Below are 21,826 nucleotides of genomic sequence, written 5' to 3'. Positions count from 1 at the left end.
TACAGTCTTGGATTTTATTACTTACAATCCTTGGATCACACAGGCTGCTGTGCTCCTTTTCTGTGTGGAATTAGGTGTCACTGTACTTAGACGGCTGCTTGTTTTAAGACACTCCTTGAATTCCCCCGACACTGTTGTTTCTGATGGCTGGACACCATTTGATTTCTTCACCGTATGTTGCTGTAGCACCCATAGCATCATTGACCACTTCGTGAGGGCAAGTATGGAGCAAACGAACTCTTCCTAGATTAAGGCTTTCTATTAAGTTCAAGCTCAGAGTCTGCTCCTCTACGCACAGTTTATTCTGGGCCACTTTGGAGGCGTTATTGACAGCTTCTTGGGAGAGAGTATAAGTAGCTTTCATGGGACTTCTGGTCATTCTAGTTATAGTATCAATACGCCAATAGTATATTTTAAAATACTATTGAGGTAAGAAAAAACATGCATATATAGGAAATCTTTTTAGACTAAAATTTGTGGAATGTTCATTTATGTAGATTACAAAACGTGACTGAGCCCTGTGTATAAAAACCACGAGGGTTAGTTAAATAGTGCTCATTCATTAAGGCAAAACTGGACATTTCCTCTTGTATGAAATCTCTGTTTCTTCTAGTTTTTAAAATGGTTAGCTGATGTTGTTAATGAGTTGCACATTATGAAAGAATACTAACCCTGTAAGATATGTGTTAAGTGTTATTCTAAGTTGAAATTCACAAGAAAGTTCACTTCAAGAGATAATTGTATGCATCCCTGCTTTTGTGAGTCATGTTAATTAGGTATAAATAATGAGCCATTCACAGAAATGACCTTAATTAGTATTATGTTAACAGAGACCTTACTGTGATGAGCTATGAGAACAGCAGGGAAATGTGCTGAACGGTCCCCGTAGACTTGTGAGCTGTATGTAGGAGACCCCATCAGCGCGCGCTCCTTTATAAGTAAGAAGCCGGTGGGGCCTTTGCGGAGCCAGCCTTCTTCGCTGTCCTTTTCCCTTGCGTGCTGGCTTCTTTGGTCTGGCCCCTTACTTGTTTTTAAAGCATGGGTGTAGCAGCAGTGGTTAACTGTGTCTCCTGTCGTAAAGCAAATCTCTGAAAGCACTTGGCCTCTAGGCCGTGCCTTCGTTTGGGAGCCTTCCTGAGCATTGTCAGATGGCTGCATCACAAGGGATTCCTGCCAGGAAAAAAATCGTCTTACGTTTTCTTGGGGTAACGTTTACAGATCTGAAAGGGCCCTAAAGGATAGCTTCCAATTTGTTATGATTGTATCCCCATCCCCAAAGTCTGGTTTCCAGAGAGGTAGGTAAATAAACCTTAGTGAAATTATTAGAAGGATTTAATTATTCCCATACAGTCCCCAACAAAACAAAGGATGCTTCGTTAATCTCTACCACTTAAAGAATCCTTTGGTTAAAAAGCACGTATCCTTAATAAGGAATAATAGATTTCCCATATACTTTAGTGAGATTCATTGGCCCTCCAATGAAGGCCCTACTGAGTAACTTTTGGAGCCTCTGGGGAAGTGCAGAGACTTCAGTGGGGGGGACACTGGGCAAAGAGCTGATGGTGTGGGGGCAAAAGATGTATATCCTTAGCTACCACCTAATGCCCCCTCAGTTTTACTTTGGATATTTTCCTGCCAATTTTGCAAATCATGATCAAAATAAGAATTTCACATTTTTTCCTGTGACTCTTTTCATCTCTTCTTTCATGTTGATGGCTTTCCAGGGACCGATCTAAGATTTGAGGTACAAGGGGAAGCATTTTGAGTTTTGGTAGCATTGTCTATGTGGAGTTCAGCCACAAAGGGGAGCCTGGTTTTTATTTTAGTTTGACATTTGCTGACTTACGTAGCCAGACGGAGAGCTAGCACTTCCCTGAGCCTTTCAGACATTAAAGCGTCTGCTCATGTAAGGTGATAACTATTCCAACGAAGGGGATTCTGTTGAAAGAGCATGATCTCTGAGGACCAAATTAGGCATTGAGGATGTTGAGCCACTTAGCACCTTTCCCCCATGGTATGGACATGGTGTGTGTGCTCGCCAAGTAGTGTAGGTGGGAGCAGTCCATGGCTCGGCTCATGCCTTGTTCTAACCATGAAGAGCAATGGTACTATTGAGCTCTCTTTATTTTTAAAATTTCGCAAACTTGGAGTATCCAGGCTATTTTAAATATTAAATGGCAGTACCTTGTATAAAGTGTCATTTGATTTATAGGTATCGTTGGTGAAGCAGATGAAAATGGAGAAGATTACTATCTTTGGACCTACAAAAAACTTGAAATAGGTTTTAATGGAAATCGAATTGTTGATGTCAATCTGACAAGTGAAGGAAAGGTGAAGCTGGTTCCAAATACCAAAATCCAGATGTCGTATTCAGTAAGTGACAAAGTAATTTGTTATAGAAACAGGTCTTTGAATCCTAATAAAAATCAAACCAACTGCCTTCGAGTGGATTCCAACTCATGTGACCCTAGTGGACAAAGTAGGACTGCTTTGTGGGGTTTCTGAGATGGTGAATATTCACCGGAGCAGAAAACCCATCTTTCTCCCATGGAGGCCCTGGTGGGTTTGAACTGCAGACCTTGTAGTGAGCAGCCCAGTGCCTACCCCACTGTACCACCAGGGCACCCCTGGATCTTATTATCAACACTTAAATGTGTATGTGAGCTAGTAAATGAAAGTGTAGGTTGAAAAGGGACCTAACGGAGTATTAGTAAAACTGTATCTCCTCAGTATATTTAAGTGAGCCTCCTAAGATCCGGGAGATTTACTGAAGCCTGTAGTACTAGATACCAGTTAAATATTTGCAGAAGCTACTATTTGCTACAGCAGAATTCATCATGAACACTGGCCTGTTAGCGAACCAAGCCTTCTGTTGTAAGGGTCACATTTTTAGATTGTAGTATTTTCTGTGTCCCTTCTACTGTGGCAGGTAGAGCAGATGCTATGCCAGACCTCTCCAGATGGGGATAGTCTACCATGTTTTGCTCTGTGGGTTTTGAAATAATAATGTATTACCACAGGTGAGAGCTTGTCAGAGGCCTTCGGCCAAACACTGTGTTAATTCTGCACCACTAGGGTTAACAGGTATAGAAAGGAAAGCCTCTCTCTTTGCCAGCTTTCTTGAGAATTGAAATCTATTGCTAGGAGTTGGTTTTAGTTATCTTTTAAGCTTCGTGCATACATAACCCATTGAAATAACATGTATAAATGAACTTACAAAAATTGTAATAAAATTAATACAGCCAAAAGATAGAGGTGAAAAGATTCTTCATTGTATTGGCTTGAGTACTTGTGATATAAGCTGTGTTAGTCTGGGTCCTTTAGAGAAACAAAACCACAGAAAGTCATGTATGAGAGAGACTTGTATAAAAAGGTTAAGTGCACTTCAAGAAAACATCCCAACCAGTGCTGCCCAAGCCCACAAGTCCAACATTAACCCATATGTCCGACATCAACCCACAAAGTCCTCCTCCATCTCACAAAACACACTCAGTGAGGCCGACTGCAGGAGGAAAGCTGACTCAGTGTATGTGTAAGCATCTCAGCGCTGGCAGGGGTCTCCACACGGCTGCTCCATCACCCAGGGCTGCATCGGGGTAGGTCCATGCGGCTTCTCCTCGGAGATGTCTTGCAGGAAGTAAGTCTTGCCAGCTGAAGCAGGGAACTGGCTAAGGCAGCTGCACCCTTGTGCGACCATCACAAAGCAAGAGACCCGAGAACTAGAAAGGCGAGGCTCACCGAGCCATTTATCCTGCTGCCCTTCAATTGACCCCGCATCTGTTTATCGGCCAGGGTGGCACAATAAACTAATTAGCTCATAAGCACATGTTGATTTATTTCTTAGCACGTTTATCAGGTCAGAGTGTGTAAGTCAGCACTGGTTTAAAATGGAAATTAAGTAAAGTTGTGTGAGGGAGCTGCTGAAGGTTCATGATAAGATGGAATGAAAATGGAATTTTCCCATGACTCTTGAAGCCCTCTTAGAAGTTTTATAAATAATAAAATTGGTTAGTTTTAAATATGTGTAAATGTTAGGGTTTTAAAAATGAATTATGTAAATGAAATGAAGGTCTACAGAGCAGATCATAATTTTTAACGATCTGTCTAAATTTTGTTGGAAGTTTCGTCATCAGATTATGAATTTGAAGCATTTTTATTTTTCCTAGGTCAAATGGAAAAAGTCAGATGTTAAATTCGAAGATCGATTTGACAAATATCTTGATCCATCCTTTTTTCAACACAGGGTAGGTAAATAGTTTGTGTATCTTAAAATATTCAATACGTACACCAGTCCGTTCACCACCTGCCAGATGCTAATGGACACATATTTCAAACATGTAGCTAGTGGGACTTCAGACATGTACTGGGGACACATGGAGGAGCAGTCGAAAGCTCTCTCCTTCACACTTGTGGTTTAGACTCATTGGGGGGATAATGCAAGCAGAAATCCCAGCATACTGGAAGCTAGAGTTCTGTGATAACTGACGAGACGAGTAGGAAGATGTGGCCTGTCTCTGTGGTCAAGTGGATTCTGAATACGAAACGCAGACAGACTTAAGCCCCTCAGACAGTGTCCCTGCATGGACGCCGTCCCTTGTACACTTGATGGTGTGGTAAACCAGCGCAGGACGTATGCGTCCTTTGGGAAGCAGCGAGTACATGGAGAGAATTTAGCTAGTGGAGCTCCTTCCACTTAGAAAGGGACATCAGGAGCAGAGAGCAGTGCTTCTGGCCTCTAACCAGTAGATGGAAGAGCCTCAGCAGGGGCATTGCTGCTGCTTTTAGACAGGTCACTTTGCTTCTCTGCAACAAAAGTATACTTTTTTACGGTGACCCTCTCCCAGAGCAGATCTCAAAAGAAGTTGGGACATAAAGGGATGTGAGCATGCTCTGTCGACTTTGATTCTGCTTTGTCGACTTTGATTATGACATGGTTTTCAGATGGCCCATACATTTTAGTGGTCTCAGAGGTGTCTCTTTGCTGGTGGGCTCTACCCTTAGATTACATCACTACTTCTTGTCTTCCCTAGGGTCCTAGGATTGAAATAAACAGCCCTCAAAATCAGGCTATTTGAGTTTCAGCCCCGGCGCTAGCCCCCTAGTTCTCATGCAGGCAGCTCTCTCATGAGCAGCACTAGGGGGTGCCGGAGTGTAGCAGACAATAGAGGGATTACCCTGGGCGACATTTGGTTCCGTATTATTTTTCAGAACAACTTCTCCTGATATTTTAGAATCGTGTAGCTGTTTATTTTGAATAAGTGTATATTGTAAAGTACCAAATTATTAGTAGTGCATCATGATACTATTGATTTAAGTTTAAATTTTGGATAGTTGTTTGTCTTCAATTAGAAAAAAAATCAGAGAACTTTGAGCATTTTAGGACTGCCTTTCTCCTTACTAATTAATAACTGTATGAAATGTGCATTCTCTCTAAAAAATTGATAAAGGACTAAACGAAGATATGAACCCACTGCCAACTAAGTGATTCCAGTTCATACAGAGGAACTCCCTCTGTGGGATTTTCAAGATTGTAAATCTTTATGGGTGTGAACAGCCTCAGTTTTCTTCTCAGAGCTGCTGCTGGGTTTAAACCACTAAGCTTGCAATTTACAACCCATTGTTTCTCCCACGGTGCCACCAAGGTTCCGTGAAAGATAGGAACATATTAGTCATTGTTTATTTTTCTCTTTTTCTCCAGTGACCTATTCTGAGTTATTAATTTTCAAGAGGAGGAGCAAAATCTAGTCCTTGGAAAGGCTTAATAAATCTTGAATGATACTTTTAGGATCGCCTTAAATTTCTATAACATATTTGCAAAGATTTCAAAATGTAATGTGTTCTCTGTTTCCTTTATAATTTCAGTAAATGCTCAATTAAAGAAGGGCTAGGTGAAGGAAGGAACGGTTGTGTACAGAGGCAGAGGAAGGTGGTCTTTAGTAAGAGCCCCTTGTGCTCTTTTAGTGTTTGCCCCTTGCTCGGCCGATCCGGAACTGCGCTCCACCTTAGTGCATAGACACAGCACGTCCAAACCGAACAGGACAGCACAGCCTTGCGTGGAGCAGAGGGACATTTAAGGAGACTTGGAGTTTGTAGACGAGGGGTTTGCTAGAGGAGAGGCTCCTTTAAAAAGTGGGTAGAATATACAGAAGTGAGCCAAGTAGATGTTTTACAGAAGCATTGGGACAAAGGGACAGCGGTAGAGTAAATAACAGGCTGGCCCTGGAGGTAGCGAGGGAGACAGGCATGATTGGAATGTAGGAGACATGAGAAAAAATGATGGCAGGCAGGGCGAGGTGGTAGATTTCGGGGCTCCAGGCGAGTAGAGAGAGCAGATTTGATGTAAGAGGAACAGTGGGTTTCACGGCACGTATTAGGTCCTGATTGAGCATGCTGCTTCGGCAATGTTTGTTTTGAAAGCATTTACAGCTGGAGCGGCAGGAAAGGGCGAGAGGCCATACGAGCCTTCTAGGTGTGCGGTGTCAGCATGGGAGCAGAAAGAAAGGCAGAGAGGTGCAAGAGATGTTTTGAAGACAAGTAAAGGCTTAGTGGGCAGTGAATGTACAGATGTGCTTTACACAACTGGTGTATGCATGGATGGTGATAAGAGTTGCATGAGCCCCTAATAAAATGTTTTTTTTTAAAAGGGCTTAGTAATTATTACCTATAAAAGATTAAAGAGCAGGAATCACTAGAGAAAATGCTAATTAAAGCCGAATGTAAGTACCATTAGAAGAAACAAGAGAATTAGAAGTGTGTGTTGTACACAACAGGGAAGATAGGATTTACTTTAGGGCAGGCTGCGTTTGAAATTCCAGAAAGACATTTGAGTGGAAATTATAGTAAGCAAAAGTCTGAAACATGAGAGAAGAAGAGGGTGGGGGTGGAGGCACCTCATACCATCATTGGAATGCTGGTTAAAGTTCAAAGAACTGAAGGAAGTCACAGCAGCTTACCAGACTGAAGCTTTTGGAAAAGCTCATGAGGGGGTGGGGAGAGCAGACATGGAAGATGACGAAAGAGATGCAGCCCAGTCAGTAAAGCCGATGATGACCTGTCAGGAGGAGCAGTCAAATGTAGCGGAGAGTACTGAGTTAATTTAGGAGTTGATGGCAGGCTTCTAGAGAAATTACATGGGGCAAAAGTGATACTGCACTGAACTCTGATGTAAGTGAGAGCGGGCAGGTGGAATATGAGTTCTCCCTTCATATGAAAAGTATTGGGACTGAAGAGGGGAGGGGAGAAGATGGGGGAAAACGAGGCGCCAGTAGATGAAACACCAGCTTTAAAAGATAATGGTAATGGCGGCAGTGACTTCTACATTTTATTTTGAGTTTATGATGTACCAGGTGCTGTGCTGTATGTGCGCTTCCTTTAAATCTTGTTTAGACTTTAACACAACCCCAGGAAGTAGGACCATTATAGACAGGGACCTTTGGAGGTTCCTGGTGCTGAGAAAGGTAGGAATTAAGGGGTATAAGAATGAGAGGAAGAGAAATAACTTGAGGATTTAATGAGAAAGAGAAAGATTGCTTTCAAAGGGGAAGCCACTTGTTTACCAGGAAGAGAGTAGCTGATGGGAGAAATGGGAAAGGCGTGGCTGGCTAGGAGCAGACAGACAGGATCATCTGCAAGTGCAGGCAGGGGAGAGAATAGGACCCAGACCTTGAAGAGCCTCTAGAGCAGCAGTTCTCACCCTGTGGGTCCCGCGTCCCCTTTCACAAGGGTTGCCCAGTTCACAACAGTTGCAAAATTACAGTGATGAAGTAGCAACGAAAATAATGTTATGGTTGGGGGGTCACCACCACATGAGGAACTGTATGAAAGGGTTGTGACATGAGGAAGGTTGTGAATCACTTCTAGAGGGGGCATTTTGGAGTTATCTTTAAGGAGCCTTTGGGAAAGAAATATAAACAAAGGCATAACTGGGTAGTGTCACAGACCTAGTTCAAGTCAGGAAGGTGCACTGAGTTCAAGACTTCAGGGATTCAGTATTACGTGTGATTATGAACTAGAATCGGTGTACTTTTACAACTAGTGTGTGAACAAATGAGAGCTGGAGCCTCAGGAACATCGCAGAGCTGGGGAGGCCCTTGGAGTCCCATGGACCATGAGGAGTGAATCATGACGGTGACAGGGTGGGTGGAAAGGAGTCACTGAAAGCACATGCAACAAATCACTCAGGGAGGCGGCGTAGGTCCGTCCATGCGGCAGCCAGCTATGATGAGATGGTCCTGCTATTTGAAAGCGGTGTTGTGGAGTGTCTGCTGCTCTGCCAGGCACCATGCCATGCTTTGTGTGCATTTGACCGCACAAACAAGGGAGTAAATATATCCTCCATTTTTCGGAGGATAACACTGAGATCCAATAGCTACAAGTTGCGATCAGGTAGCAGAGCCTAAGTGAAAGCCAGGCCTCCCTGGCTCCAAACTCACGTACCTTCCCTAGTAGTAGTGCAGAGTCGTATATGCCTCATGGCCAACCTGTGTTTTGAAAATATATGTAGTAAACGTGATTCTGAAAATCTCTCTAAAGTTGCTGTTCTCAGTGAATCTGAAGCTTACTGTCAAGTAAGGCAGCCCCTCTGCATGGGGACTGCTCACCCTGTTAGTCTTTTGGTTTGAATTTTTTAGTGAAACATCTTAAAAGACTTGTACATTAACCTTACAATTGCCAGCCTAAAGCCTTTATTTTTATTATTTGTTATTTTAGATTCATTGGTTTTCCATTTTCAACTCCTTCATGATGGTCATCTTCTTGGTGGGCTTAGTGTCAATGATTTTAATGAGAACGCTACGGAAAGATTATGCGCGGTACAGTAAAGAAGAAGAAATGGATGACATGGTGAGCCATGGTTCACATTCTACTTATGTTTTTAAAAATTGTCATTCTGTTGGGAAACAGAATGAACCAATCTTGACATACCAATGTGTATTGTAAAGCATCAGAAAGCTGGGTAAAATATTTGGTGTTTCACAAGCATATCTGACTCCCTGAAGGAACAGTGTTGGTGATACTTATTTACGAAGTTAGGTTGAGAAGTAAATATTGAATCCTTTTTCTAAATTGCCATAGACAGTTAAATGTAGACATTCCATTTGAATTATTTTCCTGGTGTTTTCTTAGATTCTGAGACAGGGAGTTTCTGTATTATGAAAGGCGTCTAGTACTGGTATCACTACTTTTCTGGTCAGAGAAGTTACAGTCAGGATATAAGTGGTGAGAAGCAGGGATGCCTGAAAGTGGGATTAGGAAAATTCTCTCCGCCTCAAAAAAATGTTTTTTAAAGAGAAAATTCTTCCACTCTGACTAGTTCTTCTTGCTCTTAACCCTGTTTTCTTTCCGGTCTCTGAAATTCATAGGCACTCTAAACCAGGAGCCACCTTCCTGTCCTTAGTAAATATCACGATACGTGTTTTAAATTTGAAATGTTTCTTGTTAATTGAAGTACAGAAACAAAATCAAAGGGAAGGAACTTCTAATTGTCGTAATTTTTCGGCTGTCTACATTTATTCTGACTTTGGTTCTGACCGATTGTCTTCTTTGTTGCCTACCGCTACAGGATAGAGACCTAGGAGATGAGTATGGATGGAAGCAGGTGCATGGAGATGTATTTAGACCATCAAGTCACCCGCTGATATTTTCCTCTCTCATTGGTTCTGGATGCCAGATATTTGCGGTGTCTCTCATTGTTATTATTGTTGCAATGATAGAAGATTTGTACACAGAGTAAGTACTTGTTTTTAATTTACTACGTTTTTTCTTTGTTTATTTTTGAAGACCTTTGCTCTTCAATCATAATTAGGTTTGTGTTGACTTCAGTTACCTTAGAATTTAAATAGCATGACTATTATCACTTCTCATAAATAATGGACAATAATGCTTTGCCTGTGATGATGTGTATCTGTTAGGTGCTACAAGTTACTGGCGGTTTGGGTTGATTAGAAAGATTGTATTCCATTAGAGGAGTGGCAGAGGTTACTTGCATCCTGGAGCTGTTCACCGGTGAATGGGCACTGTTTGGTTTATTTTGGAAAGCTTAAAAGTTTAATTAGGTGTCCATACGAAGTCCAAGGGTTGAACGATTACTGAAGCAGGACTTCACATTGACCTCCCAAAGTAGGAGACTGTACACAGTAGAAGGAAAACAAAAAATTCCCCAAGACACTGATTTTTAAAAATGAAAGTGATAGACAAGTCATAGGAAGTTCAAAAATTAACTGGATGATTTATGGGGGGAAACATTCTGATCTCATAAACTTCTGTATGTGGCTTTGGGTACACTTTTTTTTTTGCCTATGCGGCAAATTCATTTGCCAGCCATCCTTCATGTCTCTGATTGTAAGACAAAGTAATGTACTTGTGAAGGCCCCACCCCGCTGAGTGGTCCTTCTAGGCACCGAGCTTGTGCCCTCTGGGAGAGCGGAGCCATTGAGCCAAGGTGGCACCGGCACTGTGGATGCCACCTCATGAACCCTCAATCCTAAAGACACGGTTTTCTTCCAGTCATTGTAGTTCATAATGCATTCTTCCCTAAGTATGCACGGCATTTGGTGGATAAACAATACACTCTTGTTGGAAAAAAATGCCTCTTTAATTTTGTATTAAATAACCAGCTGTCCACAAAATTGCCTTCCGCCACTAGACAATGGATTCCTTCAGAGCCCAGACTATGTCTTAGTGTATTTAGAACCTCTAAGTCTTGTGCAGGAAAGATACCCTACCAGCGCTTGTTGGACCACATGGACCATGAATCAGAGGACAAAGCTAGTTCTCTGTAGTGCCTATTTTCGCAGGTTTTTCAGATACAATCATTAACAGTGTATATACCACAAGTGTTAAAACGATAGTCCAAATTGATAACCATCACAGTTCTGGTGAATAATTTCTATTAAGGTATATTTGGGACTACCTAGATCCCCAGTATAAGAAAAACCTTTCAAATCTGCCAAGAAATAGTGTCTTAACTTCATCCCCACCACGCTCACACTGACAGTCCTGGCAGAGGCTTAGGAGAGTGTAGCCACTCCTTGAATCCACGTTTGGCCTTGTTCCATCCCCAAAATGCTAGTGTCGCAGTTGAGGCTGTTCTTTTTAACAAGTGTTCACTTTTATAAACTCGTTAAAAACTCAGTTTTCTAATAGGTGGAATTCACAGGAAAAATCATGCATCGTTTCATTTCAGTCTGTCAGTACTATTAATTGTTGTTCTAGGCTGTGCTTTCTTGAAGTCAGTTACCTGTTTGGTTAGGGACTGATTTAGTCTATATGATTATTGTAGTACAAACATGGCTAGCTTTATCAAGAGGTTAAGTGGCTGGATTGAGACCACACGGCTTAGTAAGGGGTAGAGCTGAGATGTGAACCTAGCCACTTACTCCAGAACGCCTCTCTCGCTTGGTTGTGCTATGGGGGAAAAAACCCAGCTAACTAAAAACGTGTTTCTACAATGTGGTAAGGAAATGAAAGCGTTTGCACATAAAATTGGGTTGACTCACTCCAGAGTAAGAGTGATTCCAAAGGGTAAAGAGCAGCTAACCCAGCTGTGACTCCTTTTTCTGTGCCTCCCATGATCACCAGAGCAGTCAGGGAAGAAACAAACCCAGCACGCTGCAGCTAGGAGGCGGAGGGGCTGGCCGTGAGCTGGAGTCTTACTCTACTGTGACACTCCAGAAAGGGAAGGGTGAGCCTGGTGAGGACAGTGCCTCTGCTCTGACTGGGCCGTGGAAGGGGGATGGCCAGGGGAGGGGAAGCCGCTCCCAGGTGTTCGCCCCCCACTCTTGTGGACAGCCCCCTGCCCCAGCGGATTTTTCAGGGTAGATGGCAGTGGTCTCTTTGGGGGAGCACATGTTCATAGGATATCCGTGGACCAAGAAGGGAAGGGCCTGCCTGACATTGACAGCTCTGATCGTTGCGCTCTCCCGTTGCATGGCCGTGTTTCAGGACGGCAAACGGAGACACCTAGCAGTCAGTTCCGACCCTCAACCCGATACTGCGAGTATGTGAGGAACTTCTGAACAGCATCTAACTGGCCTTATGGCCTTACTGAGAGTAGCCTCTCTGTTTTCAGCATGCTTCAGACTGCCAGCCTTCACCCACACACTTAGAAACAGACCTGGGTCCCATTGGTTAGTTAGTGATAGTCTAGAAGAATAAATTAGTGCTTGCGATGTTTAATTGGGTTCTTTAAAAAAAACAATGTTGGTTTTTGTAAATATGATTAACTTGAATACCTGTAGTCTTTTCAAAACGTGGGAATGACAAATTCTGATATTACCTACCACTTTTGTACTTCCTCGTATAGTAATGGGAGTGAAATATAGCTTTTTCCCCCCCACAAGTTTGCATCCACTTGAGGAAAGTGAGTAGGTGTCTGGACAGAGGAGTGCGGCATCCCACCAGGGTGGACTTTAATCATTAGCCAGAAGATCCTTCATTTTTGAACATGGTCTGGCCTACTTGGGCACATAGTAGTGCTGCATTTTAAGTACATTTTCTCTAACAGGGTATTCTTGAGCTCAAGCGAAGAGGGGTTGTATGAGGATACGTCAAGGAGCAATGCTACTGGGGTTCCAGTTCACACTTGCTTGGGTTCACTGCAAACCAGACGTGTTTAAACCTGTGTCTGCAACCCAGGGGCGATCTCAGACCACTTCTCAGCAGTGCACTTGTTCTAGTCCCGTTTAGGGTGCCTCCAAAAAAAATCAAAACAGTGGCTTTTTCTGGCCCTGGAAAGCCTGTTAAAGCACAAGGCTGGGTCGATAGACACTGCTTAATGACCTACCCAAACCCCAGAGAGTTAAGAAATACAGATTGGCAGCACTCCGGAAGCGTCTTCTTGTGAATGAGAAATGCCTGGGCGCTTGCTGGTGGTTACGACTTGAATAGACGACAGCATCTAAGTCAGCCCGTTTGCGTTTTTGGTCATCTCATGGAAGGAAATAAATGCAAGTGTTAGCTAAAAGGTAAAAAACAGGCAGCTTTAGATCCCAAAGGGGTCTGTCTGCACATGGCTGTAGCCACACTGTATCTATTCAGGAAATGGATTTTTTTCTAGCACGTAGGTTTCTCAGAAGACCCAAACAGAATGAGAGTTTTCATCTTTAAACAAGATGCAAAATCCAATCAAAGCAAACTATTTTATATCATACATAAATAATTGAAGACAGAATGGTCAACGCAGAAGGTTGTGTGGCTATTTTAGGGGAGGACTTTGAAGGGGCAATCGTGGTAGATTTTCTCGAAGGACCGAGATGACCATGGAGGCTCACTAAGAAGTTTTACAGAAACTGAAAGCTGTATCCCATCAGTGAGAAAAAGGACAGGAGAGTTGTACTAAGGACTTCTCCCCATCAGAACAATACACCTGCTCTTTCTTTGAGGGTTGCAAGCGTTGTCTTATGGGCATTTTCCTGGGAAACCTTACCCCCATGCACCCTGTAGCCCCGATCGTGCCTCTTCAGACTTCTTTTGTTCTCCCAACTCAAAGAACATTTAAAGGGAACATGATCTGAGTCCCTTGAGGATGTCTGTTTTGACGTGGTGTAAACTGAAGAGAGGAGAATTCTTTAGGGAAGGGTTTGAGGAGTGGAAAACCACTTTCAGAAGGTTGTGCGACTAGATAGACGAGGTGGAAGGGATGCTGAGAAACAACAGTGTCACTTTGTATAATTTGTTGTTAAAGGTTTGTCTGGTTTTGTAGCTGTGCTTTTGGACTTATAGCCCATCCAGACTGTACTGCCTTCCTGCTTACGGACAGCCTGCATACGTCGTGGGCTGTGCATGTTCTGGTCAGAGTAAATCAGTCTCTTTTTGCAGTAGGGATTTTTGGCTTGTTTCTTTGAGGAGATTGTTTCTGTTTGATTCAGCAGGTGGGAGGAGGGTTGATCGGAATTCCTGGAAGGACATTCAGAGTTGCCCATCTGTGTCAGTGTTGCCTTGTCACTCTTTTTCACAGGATAAGGCACACTGAGTAGGGAAATCTCAGTGTCCTAATATTTGAAGTAATGGTAATGAATGCAAGTGATAATACTTCCATTTCATTCCTGTCAACAGACAAGAGTCTAGAGCAGGGGAATCAAGTTTTGAAGTGGAATAATCCCGCTATTTTTCTTAACAGATGATTGTCCTGTGCCATATGATGTGATTGGCTCATGGGGAGGATGGCAAACCAGGCTTAGTGTCAGCTTCTAAGACTTTTGTCCAAAAAAATATGAAATAAATTTAAAAAAATTAAAATACTGGCAAAGACTAGATTGGGAAATTTAACTTCAGATTAAAAAAATTAGAATCTGCATGGTTTCATTCAAGTGTGGTTTTGACTGGAAGATAATCAGTAGGCAATCATTTTAGATCCTTTGTGGCCTGGGAGATAATAATTTTGTATTTCTGTTAAATTTATCTTTGAAATTAAGTTATTGCTAAATAACTGAATACATGATTTGTTCTTGGGTCTGCTGGTTTTAATTACTGCTGTGTGGTGTTTTTGTTTTTTGGTTTCAGGAGGGGATCCATGCTCAGCACAGCCATATTTGTTTATGCTGCTACATCTCCAGTGAATGGCTATTTTGGAGGAAGTCTTTATGCTAGACAAGGAGGTAATTTATAAGTTATCCGTTTGTGTGTGTGTGATTATAGATGCTAACATTTTACACTAAAATGTTTGCAACTTATAGCAGACAGTACAATGATGATAAAATTCCTTGTTATCCCATTTTTGTATTACAACCAAATCTATGTATTGTGTGTTCTGTCTTTTTCTTATGGAATCCTTGAACTTTTGATGATTATGAATACTCAGTAGATTATCTCCACTGTCTTTTGTGAAGTTAGCCCTAAGGAACATGTAAGAAAGTGCATTTTAAGTTACTGGTTTATTTTGCTTGGGCTACCTACCTCTGGAGGTAAGCTCCACGTGGGCATGATCCCCAAACTTGGTGCCATCAAGTTGATTCAACGTGATTCTGTGGGGCAGGGTCGAACTTGCTCCCGCCTCTGTCTGAGGTTGCTGCTCTTGAAGGAAGTGGAAAGCCACCTCCTTCTTCTCCGAGTACCGGCGGTTCACCGTGCTGACCTTGTGATGACCAGCCAGTACCACCAGAGATCCAAAGGGCATCTGCCTCCCCTGGGGGAGTCGAGCCTAGGTTCTCTCCGTGGCGGGGGAGCGCACCCTGTACTAACGAGAATGTTGCCAACCCGTCAGAGCTGCTCAGTGCCTGAAGTCACTTGGAATGAAGAGGTTCTTAAAACTCTCCCCATAAAGCGAATTAAATAGAGGCGAGTTCACTCTGGGAGATTGGGGTAGAACTCTGAGATAAAGAACTTTCTCTGGAAGAAAACGTAAGTTAGTTTGGCTGTGTTGATAACATTTTCTCTCCTTCTCAGGGTTATTCTTCCCTTGTTAGCATAAACCCACTGCCCCAAAGCTCCTGTCTAATCTTTCAATTTGCTGTTACCAATTTTGATCCGATAATTCTTAGAAAGAGCATTATGTTCAAGATGTATACCTTTTCTATAGTTAAACTAAACTGGTGAGTGGTTTTTAAGAGACTTCAAAGGATACTTCTCTTATAAGGTTTACAGATTATCCTAGGGCAATACTTTTAGGGGTTCATCTACCCTCCCCGACTCCAGAAAGTCTAGTGCTCGTGAGAATTTATGTATCTGTTTTGCATTTCTCCCTTTTTGGTCACGAAAGGTGAGGCCATGTGGGCCTGTAAAGGTTTGCAGCCTCAGTCAAACCTGTGTCGGCTCACCTGAGCTGCAATGGACCCACCGGCACTGGGCGGGGCAGGCCTGTCTCTGATTTTCATTGCGTCCCTTCTCTTTCAGGACGGAGATGGATAAAGCAGATGTTTATTGGGGCATTCCTAATTCCAGCGATGGTGTGTGGCACTGCCTTCTTCATCAATTTTATAGCCATTTACTACCATGCCTCAAGAGCCATTCCTTTTGGAACAATGGTAAGTTTCTTGGATTGCACATTAAAGCTAACACGGGTAAGCACGCTGATAAAAGTCCTGCCCTTGCCCCTGGGATTGGAGCGTTCCAGCCCGTCCCCACTCAGCCCTGGAAAGTTGATGAGGAAAAAAACGTGTTCTCCTTCGTGTAATTTTGGTTATATTGAACCTTCATAGTTGCTCTTTATCCTTTCTTGATTCTCTGAGCCAGTAAAGGCTGCTTTTGAGTCTGACCAAAGTGCACTGTAGCTTTTTTCCTAGAGAGGAGAGAAACTGGTACGTATATTTCAGAGAAAGAAAAATGACATGTCAAGAAATGTGCGTGATTTCAGGTAGAAGCTGGGCACACTGGCAGGAAAAATGCTCACCCTATATTTAGAACTTAACTAAGCGTTTATATTAACATCGATACTTTAAGGAGCCCTAAGAGGGTGTCCCATAAGCATTGAACTGCTAGCTACCAGGTTGGTGGTTCAAACCCAGCAGCTGCTGCACAGGAGCTGGTGACGAGGTTCTCTGCACCTGTAAAGACTTGCAGCCTCGGAAACTCTAGGGTAGCTGTGAGCCAGATCAACTCAGTGGCAGGGTTGTTTATGTTACTATAGATAATAAGATCCTTTCAGATTTCTTAACTGTAAATACAGTTTTAAACTGTTATATTGGTGCCTTACTGACTTAAATCACCGTCTCCACATGATTCATTTTACGCTAGCCACGGAGTTTTAGACCCTGTGTAGATTGTAGTCTTAAGGTTCCCTTGTGCTCGCGTGTGCGTATCCTTGTCTGCGAGGTGCAGGGTGCTTACTGCTTTTCAGAGAAGCAAAGGAACTTGGTCCCGTCTTTCGGTTAGTCATGGCAGTGCTGCAGCCAGACCCTGCTTTACGTCCAGGATTTCCCTCTCGTTTGGGTTTGAATTATACTTCGGGGTGTGAGGTCTGTGTTTCATAATTGCATTTTAGTGTAGTGCATTGTAATGGAGACTCACACCTTTTCTCCGTCATTGGGCAGAACTCTGGTTTCAACGTGAAGGTAAGAAAAGAAAAGAGTCATATGTGGAACCACCGAGTCTATGATGGATTCACACTGCCCCCCAGACATGTAGGGCCGTCCAGCTTAAGAGCTTCAGCAGTTCACACGTTTCATAGACATTTGTAAATGCTGATTGGTTTATAGATGGTCAGTTCTAGATGTAGACTGAACAGTACAGCCCTTTGCCAAAATAAGTATAGCATTGCTTAACCATTGTTGATTAACACTAGTTTTTTTTAATTGGGGTCAATGGTGCATTTTGCACTGTCTGGGTGTTACAGTTTTTAATCTATTAGCTAATTAAAAAATGTCCTTTAACTAAAAATCAAAACAAAAAGGAACCAATAATATGAAAGAAAGAAGTTCTAGCTTCACTGAAGTATGAAAAGCAAGGCTCCAGGAATTGACCAAATGCCAGTTGAATAAACTGGTTTAATGTTGTAAACACTCATTCCTCATGCCAAGCAGTCTGGAAGGCAACGGTGACCCTAGCCAGTGACTGAGAGATGCGTGTGCGCCCGCGCCAGGGAAAGGTGGCCTGGCGCAGCGCTAGCTGGAAGTTTGTTCTGGCTGTCTTTCATCAGATGGCGGACTTTGTGCTCGTTGGCTGGACGCTTTCAGTATGTATCAGTGTTGGATCTGGCACCTGGGGCCCCTATCCTCCTTGCATCTGCTGAGATGAGCTACGATTTTATTGTCTTAGCTTGACAATATGGTGAATTGGATTGATTGTATTTTGTTTGTTTTTGCATCTTACTCATGAGAGATGCTGGTCTGTAATGTTCTTATAAGGTCTTTTGTTCTTCTACTGATTTGGGTATCAGGCTTCATAGAAAGTTTTCAACTTTATATTCAGTGTTTCATCCACTGTAGTACTGAAGTGACTCCCAAAATGAAATAGGGCATGCTGAAAATACGTGGATGAAACTCCTTAAGAGCATTTGTGTTTGAACTGGAACGGTCCTACTTAGTAGGTAGGGTCAATTGTTGGAATGCTTGAATTGAGGCTACATGAGTTTGCATAGACATGTTGTTGTTGTGAGGTGCCATCGACTGGTTCTGAATCACAGCAAATCCGAGCACAGCAGAATGAAGCATGCCTGCTCCTGGGCCTGCTCCTGCTCCTGGGCCTGGGCCGGCCCTGCGCTGGGAAAGGGATGGTGGCAATTTCCTACTCTGAGAGATGTCAAAGAAATGCTTAAACCTAACGACTGACAGGCGACGCTACCTATAAGCAATTACTATTACCTTAAACGAGTTTCTCTCTCACATGCCAGTATGGTCCAGCCTCGCCTGTACAGATAGCCTACAAGGCCAGTCTGGAACAAGCAGTAGCCACATTCCTGGCTCGTGACTGAGATCGAAAAGAGACCATCACTTGTGTAGCAGCATCCTTGGCGTGTGAAGTGTACCTGCCAGCGGCTTCTCACTGCCCTTCTTGGGGTTGACGGGGGAAGCCCTTGCCTCAGCGTAGGTCTTTCATTTTCCCATCACCTGCTCTCACGCTCTTATGGTCCCTGGCCCGGAGCTAGGAGGCTGGAAAAGGCTTTTACTGCTAAGAGTTCCAGTGTTTTTACCAGTGTAGTGTACTAGTGTTTTTGTGTTTTTAAACGCTTAGCTGGTTTATTTCACTGTACACTACAACTTTAATGTAGAAGACCAATATTGGGAACAGAAGCATGATTTTCTTAGTGAAAAAAGTATATTTTGAAAATTCAAAATTTTAACAATATGTAATGATCCAGTAAAATTGTGATAAATTCTAACCTAATATCAAGGGGCATGAGTAACAATTCAGTCATTATTTTCCTCAGCAACCAATTTATTGGATTGAATCTCAGATGGCAAATTCCCAACAACATGGATGAGTTAATTCCATGTGACTTTTCTTTCTTCCTTTTTTGCACAACTTGTCTTGCATTATAAGGGTAATCTTTTTTTAACATTTGTTTTATTAGGGGCTCATATAACTCGTCACAATCCATACATCAATTGTATAAGGCACATTTATGCATTCATTGCCCTCATCATTCTCAAAACATTTGCTCTCCACCTAAGTACCTGGCATCAGCTCCTCATTTTCCCCCTTCCTCCCTGTTACCCCCTTCTTCATGAACCTTTGATAATTTGTAAATTATTATTTTGTCATATCTTGCCCTATCTGACGTCGCCCTTCACCCACTTTTCTGTTGTCCATCCCCCAGGGAGGAGGTCACATAGAGATCCTTGAGATCGGTTACCCGTTTCCAACCCACCCTCCCTCTACCCTCCCTGTATCACCACTCACACCACTGGTCCTGAAGGGATCGACCACCCTGGATTCCCTGTGTTTCTAGTTCCTATCTGTACCAGTGTACATCCTCTGGTCTAACCAGATTTGTAGGGTAGAATTGGGATCATGATAGTGGGGGAGGAGAAAGCATTTAGGAACTAGAGGAATATTGTTTGTTTCATTGTTGCTACTTCACACCCTGACTGGCTCGTCTCCTCCCTGGGACCCTTCTGTAAGGGGATGTCCAGTGGCTTACAAGTGAGCTTTGGGTCTCCACTCCACATTCCCCGCCTCATTCTCTATGATAAGATTTTTTGTTCTGATGATGCCTGATACCTGATCCCTTCGACACCTCGTGATCGCACAAGCTGGTGTGCTTCTTCCATGTGGGCTTTGTTGTTTCTGAGCTAGATGGCCACTTGTTTATCTTCAAGCCTTTAAGACCCCAAACGCTATATCTTTTGATAGCCGGGTACCATCAGCTTTCTTCACCACATTTGCTTATTCACCTGCTTTATCTTCAGTGGTTGTGTAGGGAAGGTGAGCATCATAGAATGCCAGTTTAATAGAAGAAAGTATTCTTGCATTGAGGGAGTGCTTGAGTGGAGGCCCAATGTCCTTGTGCTTCATAGGGGTAGTCTTTAAATGCCTCTAGGACTCGACCATAAAGGAGTTAAGAAATTGATTTCACATTTTAATCACGGTTTCTAACAAATTACATACATTTTAAAAATTATACACTAAAAGATCAGATGAAAATTTTTTAAAATGCTAAACCATTTGATATTATATTGATGAGGCTGCTTATAGGTTTGTTTACTGTTAAGCTTTGAATGAACACACACGGTGAGTCCTCGTTTTATTCAATTGCTTGTGACACCCATGTGCTGTGACTGTGCATTTCCTTGTTGAACTTTAGTGAACAGAAGGCCTGACTCCAGGTGCAGAAGTCGGGAGGCGGGAGCAAAAGACAGGTGTTGCATTATGAACCTTCCTAATCAATGACGCCTGGACTTGAGCTTCACATATCTACCCAGACAGCAGTACAAATGCCGCTCTGAGATTTACAGGGAAATTAGTGGTTGTAGCCAGTGTATTAATGTCTGGCTTAGAATTCACTTGAGTGTTTGATTTTTATTTACAGTTTAAAGTATTTCTAAACTGTTTTCAAAAGAATATTGAAATCAAATGCTTATGAACTAGCACACCAGGTGATCACAAGGTGTCGATGGAATCAGGCATCAAGCAGTAGAGGACCCAGAGCAATCATGTTGATGCAAAAGAGGAGGGTCAGTGGAAACGCAAAGCCCATCTGTAGACCATGGGACAGCCCCGCACAGCACGGTCATGGGAAGAGACGAGCCAGCCAGGGTGCAGTATAGCACCAATGGAACATCCGACAGCCCTCTAGTCCTTTAATGCCCCCCCCCCCATCATGACCCCAGTTCTGCCTTGTATATCCGGCAGACCAGAGCATGTGCACTGGCATAGATAAGAGCTCTCGATCAACCCCTCAGCAGCAATAATGGGAGTAGGGGAAGGTGGGTGGAGAAAGTGGGGACTGATTGCAATGATCGCCATGTAAGCCCCCACACCCCTTAGGGGGACACAACAGAAACAGAAACGTGGGTGAAGGGAGACTGTGGACCATATAAGATATGAAAATAATAATCATTTTAATTTTTCAAGGGGTCACAAGCATGGGAGGGTGGGGGAGAGCAGGAAAAACGAGCTGATATCAAGGGTTTAAGTAGAAAGAAAATGTTTTGAAAATGTTGATGGCAATAAATGAACAAATGTGCTTGATACCATGTATGGATTGTTAAAAGAGCTGTAAGAGTCCCCAATAAAGTGATTTATCTATTTTAAAAAGTGCTTGTGAATGGTGGAAGCTCTTCTGTTGGACGGACCCACATACCTGGGCGACGGTTTAAAATCCCCAGCATAGACTGTCATCCCACGTAGGGCTGATTCTTTTCTCTTCATTTCCTCTCTGTACCTGCTTGAAGGAGAAAGCATGTATTCTCTTTTGCAGTGCATTATACTTACATGACAATGACAGCAATCAGCAGTCAGTGATAAACACTGAGAGACGGAATTCACCCTCAGAATATATATGAGACAGAGGTCTAATTCACAATCAGGTTTAAAATTTCTAAAAGCCATCTGCTTGATTTGTTTTTCACCTGAATATTATCTTGCTATAAGATGGGAGTATAAATTTATGTTATTAATACTAATTGAGACCGCAATAAAGTAAGTCCTAAGTCATGTCTTTGTGATGGGCTCACAGAGCTCTGTTAGCTTGCTCACATTTCGGCAAGTTTGATCCGAGAGGAAGATGATGATGCCTTTGGGCTGTGGGAAGAACACAAAAGGAAGTAATGAAGATGGGGAAGTCTCACTCCGCGTGGCTTCCAGATCGATTCTCCTCTCCCCACAATCCTGTGCGGGTTTTCTGCACCAGCCTCTCAGTTCTCTCAATCAATTTCTTCACAGTTGTTATTCTGCTCTCCTGTCACCTTCACTTTCCATTTATTAGGACCACAAAATGTGTGATTTGAAAGCA

The 21,826-nt window shown here is 42.9% G+C and overlaps 1 protein-coding gene across 1 annotated transcript in view; it reads left to right on the top strand.

The window, feature by feature from the left end:
* The window catches only part of TM9SF3 (transmembrane 9 superfamily member 3), a 59,985-nt gene that overhangs the window by 26,855 nt on the left and 11,304 nt on the right, over positions 1 to 21,826 (top strand). Inside the window, exons 4-9 of the mRNA XM_075534341.1 lie at positions 2,213 to 2,373; positions 4,167 to 4,244; positions 8,710 to 8,841; positions 9,560 to 9,726; positions 14,500 to 14,594; positions 15,829 to 15,959. Of these exons, the coding sequence (XP_075390456.1) occupies positions 2,213 to 2,373; positions 4,167 to 4,244; positions 8,710 to 8,841; positions 9,560 to 9,726; positions 14,500 to 14,594; positions 15,829 to 15,959 (764 nt within the window). The remainder of the gene's footprint in view (positions 1 to 2,212; positions 2,374 to 4,166; positions 4,245 to 8,709; positions 8,842 to 9,559; positions 9,727 to 14,499; positions 14,595 to 15,828; positions 15,960 to 21,826) is intronic.

Source organism: Tenrec ecaudatus, chromosome 16 (assembly GCF_050624435.1).
Source record: "Tenrec ecaudatus isolate mTenEca1 chromosome 16, mTenEca1.hap1, whole genome shotgun sequence".
Lineage (NCBI taxonomy): Eukaryota > Metazoa > Chordata > Mammalia > Afrosoricida > Tenrecidae > Tenrec > Tenrec ecaudatus.
The sequence above is the reverse complement of the archived record's forward strand: the minus strand, read 5'-3'. Positions and strand labels throughout refer to the sequence as shown.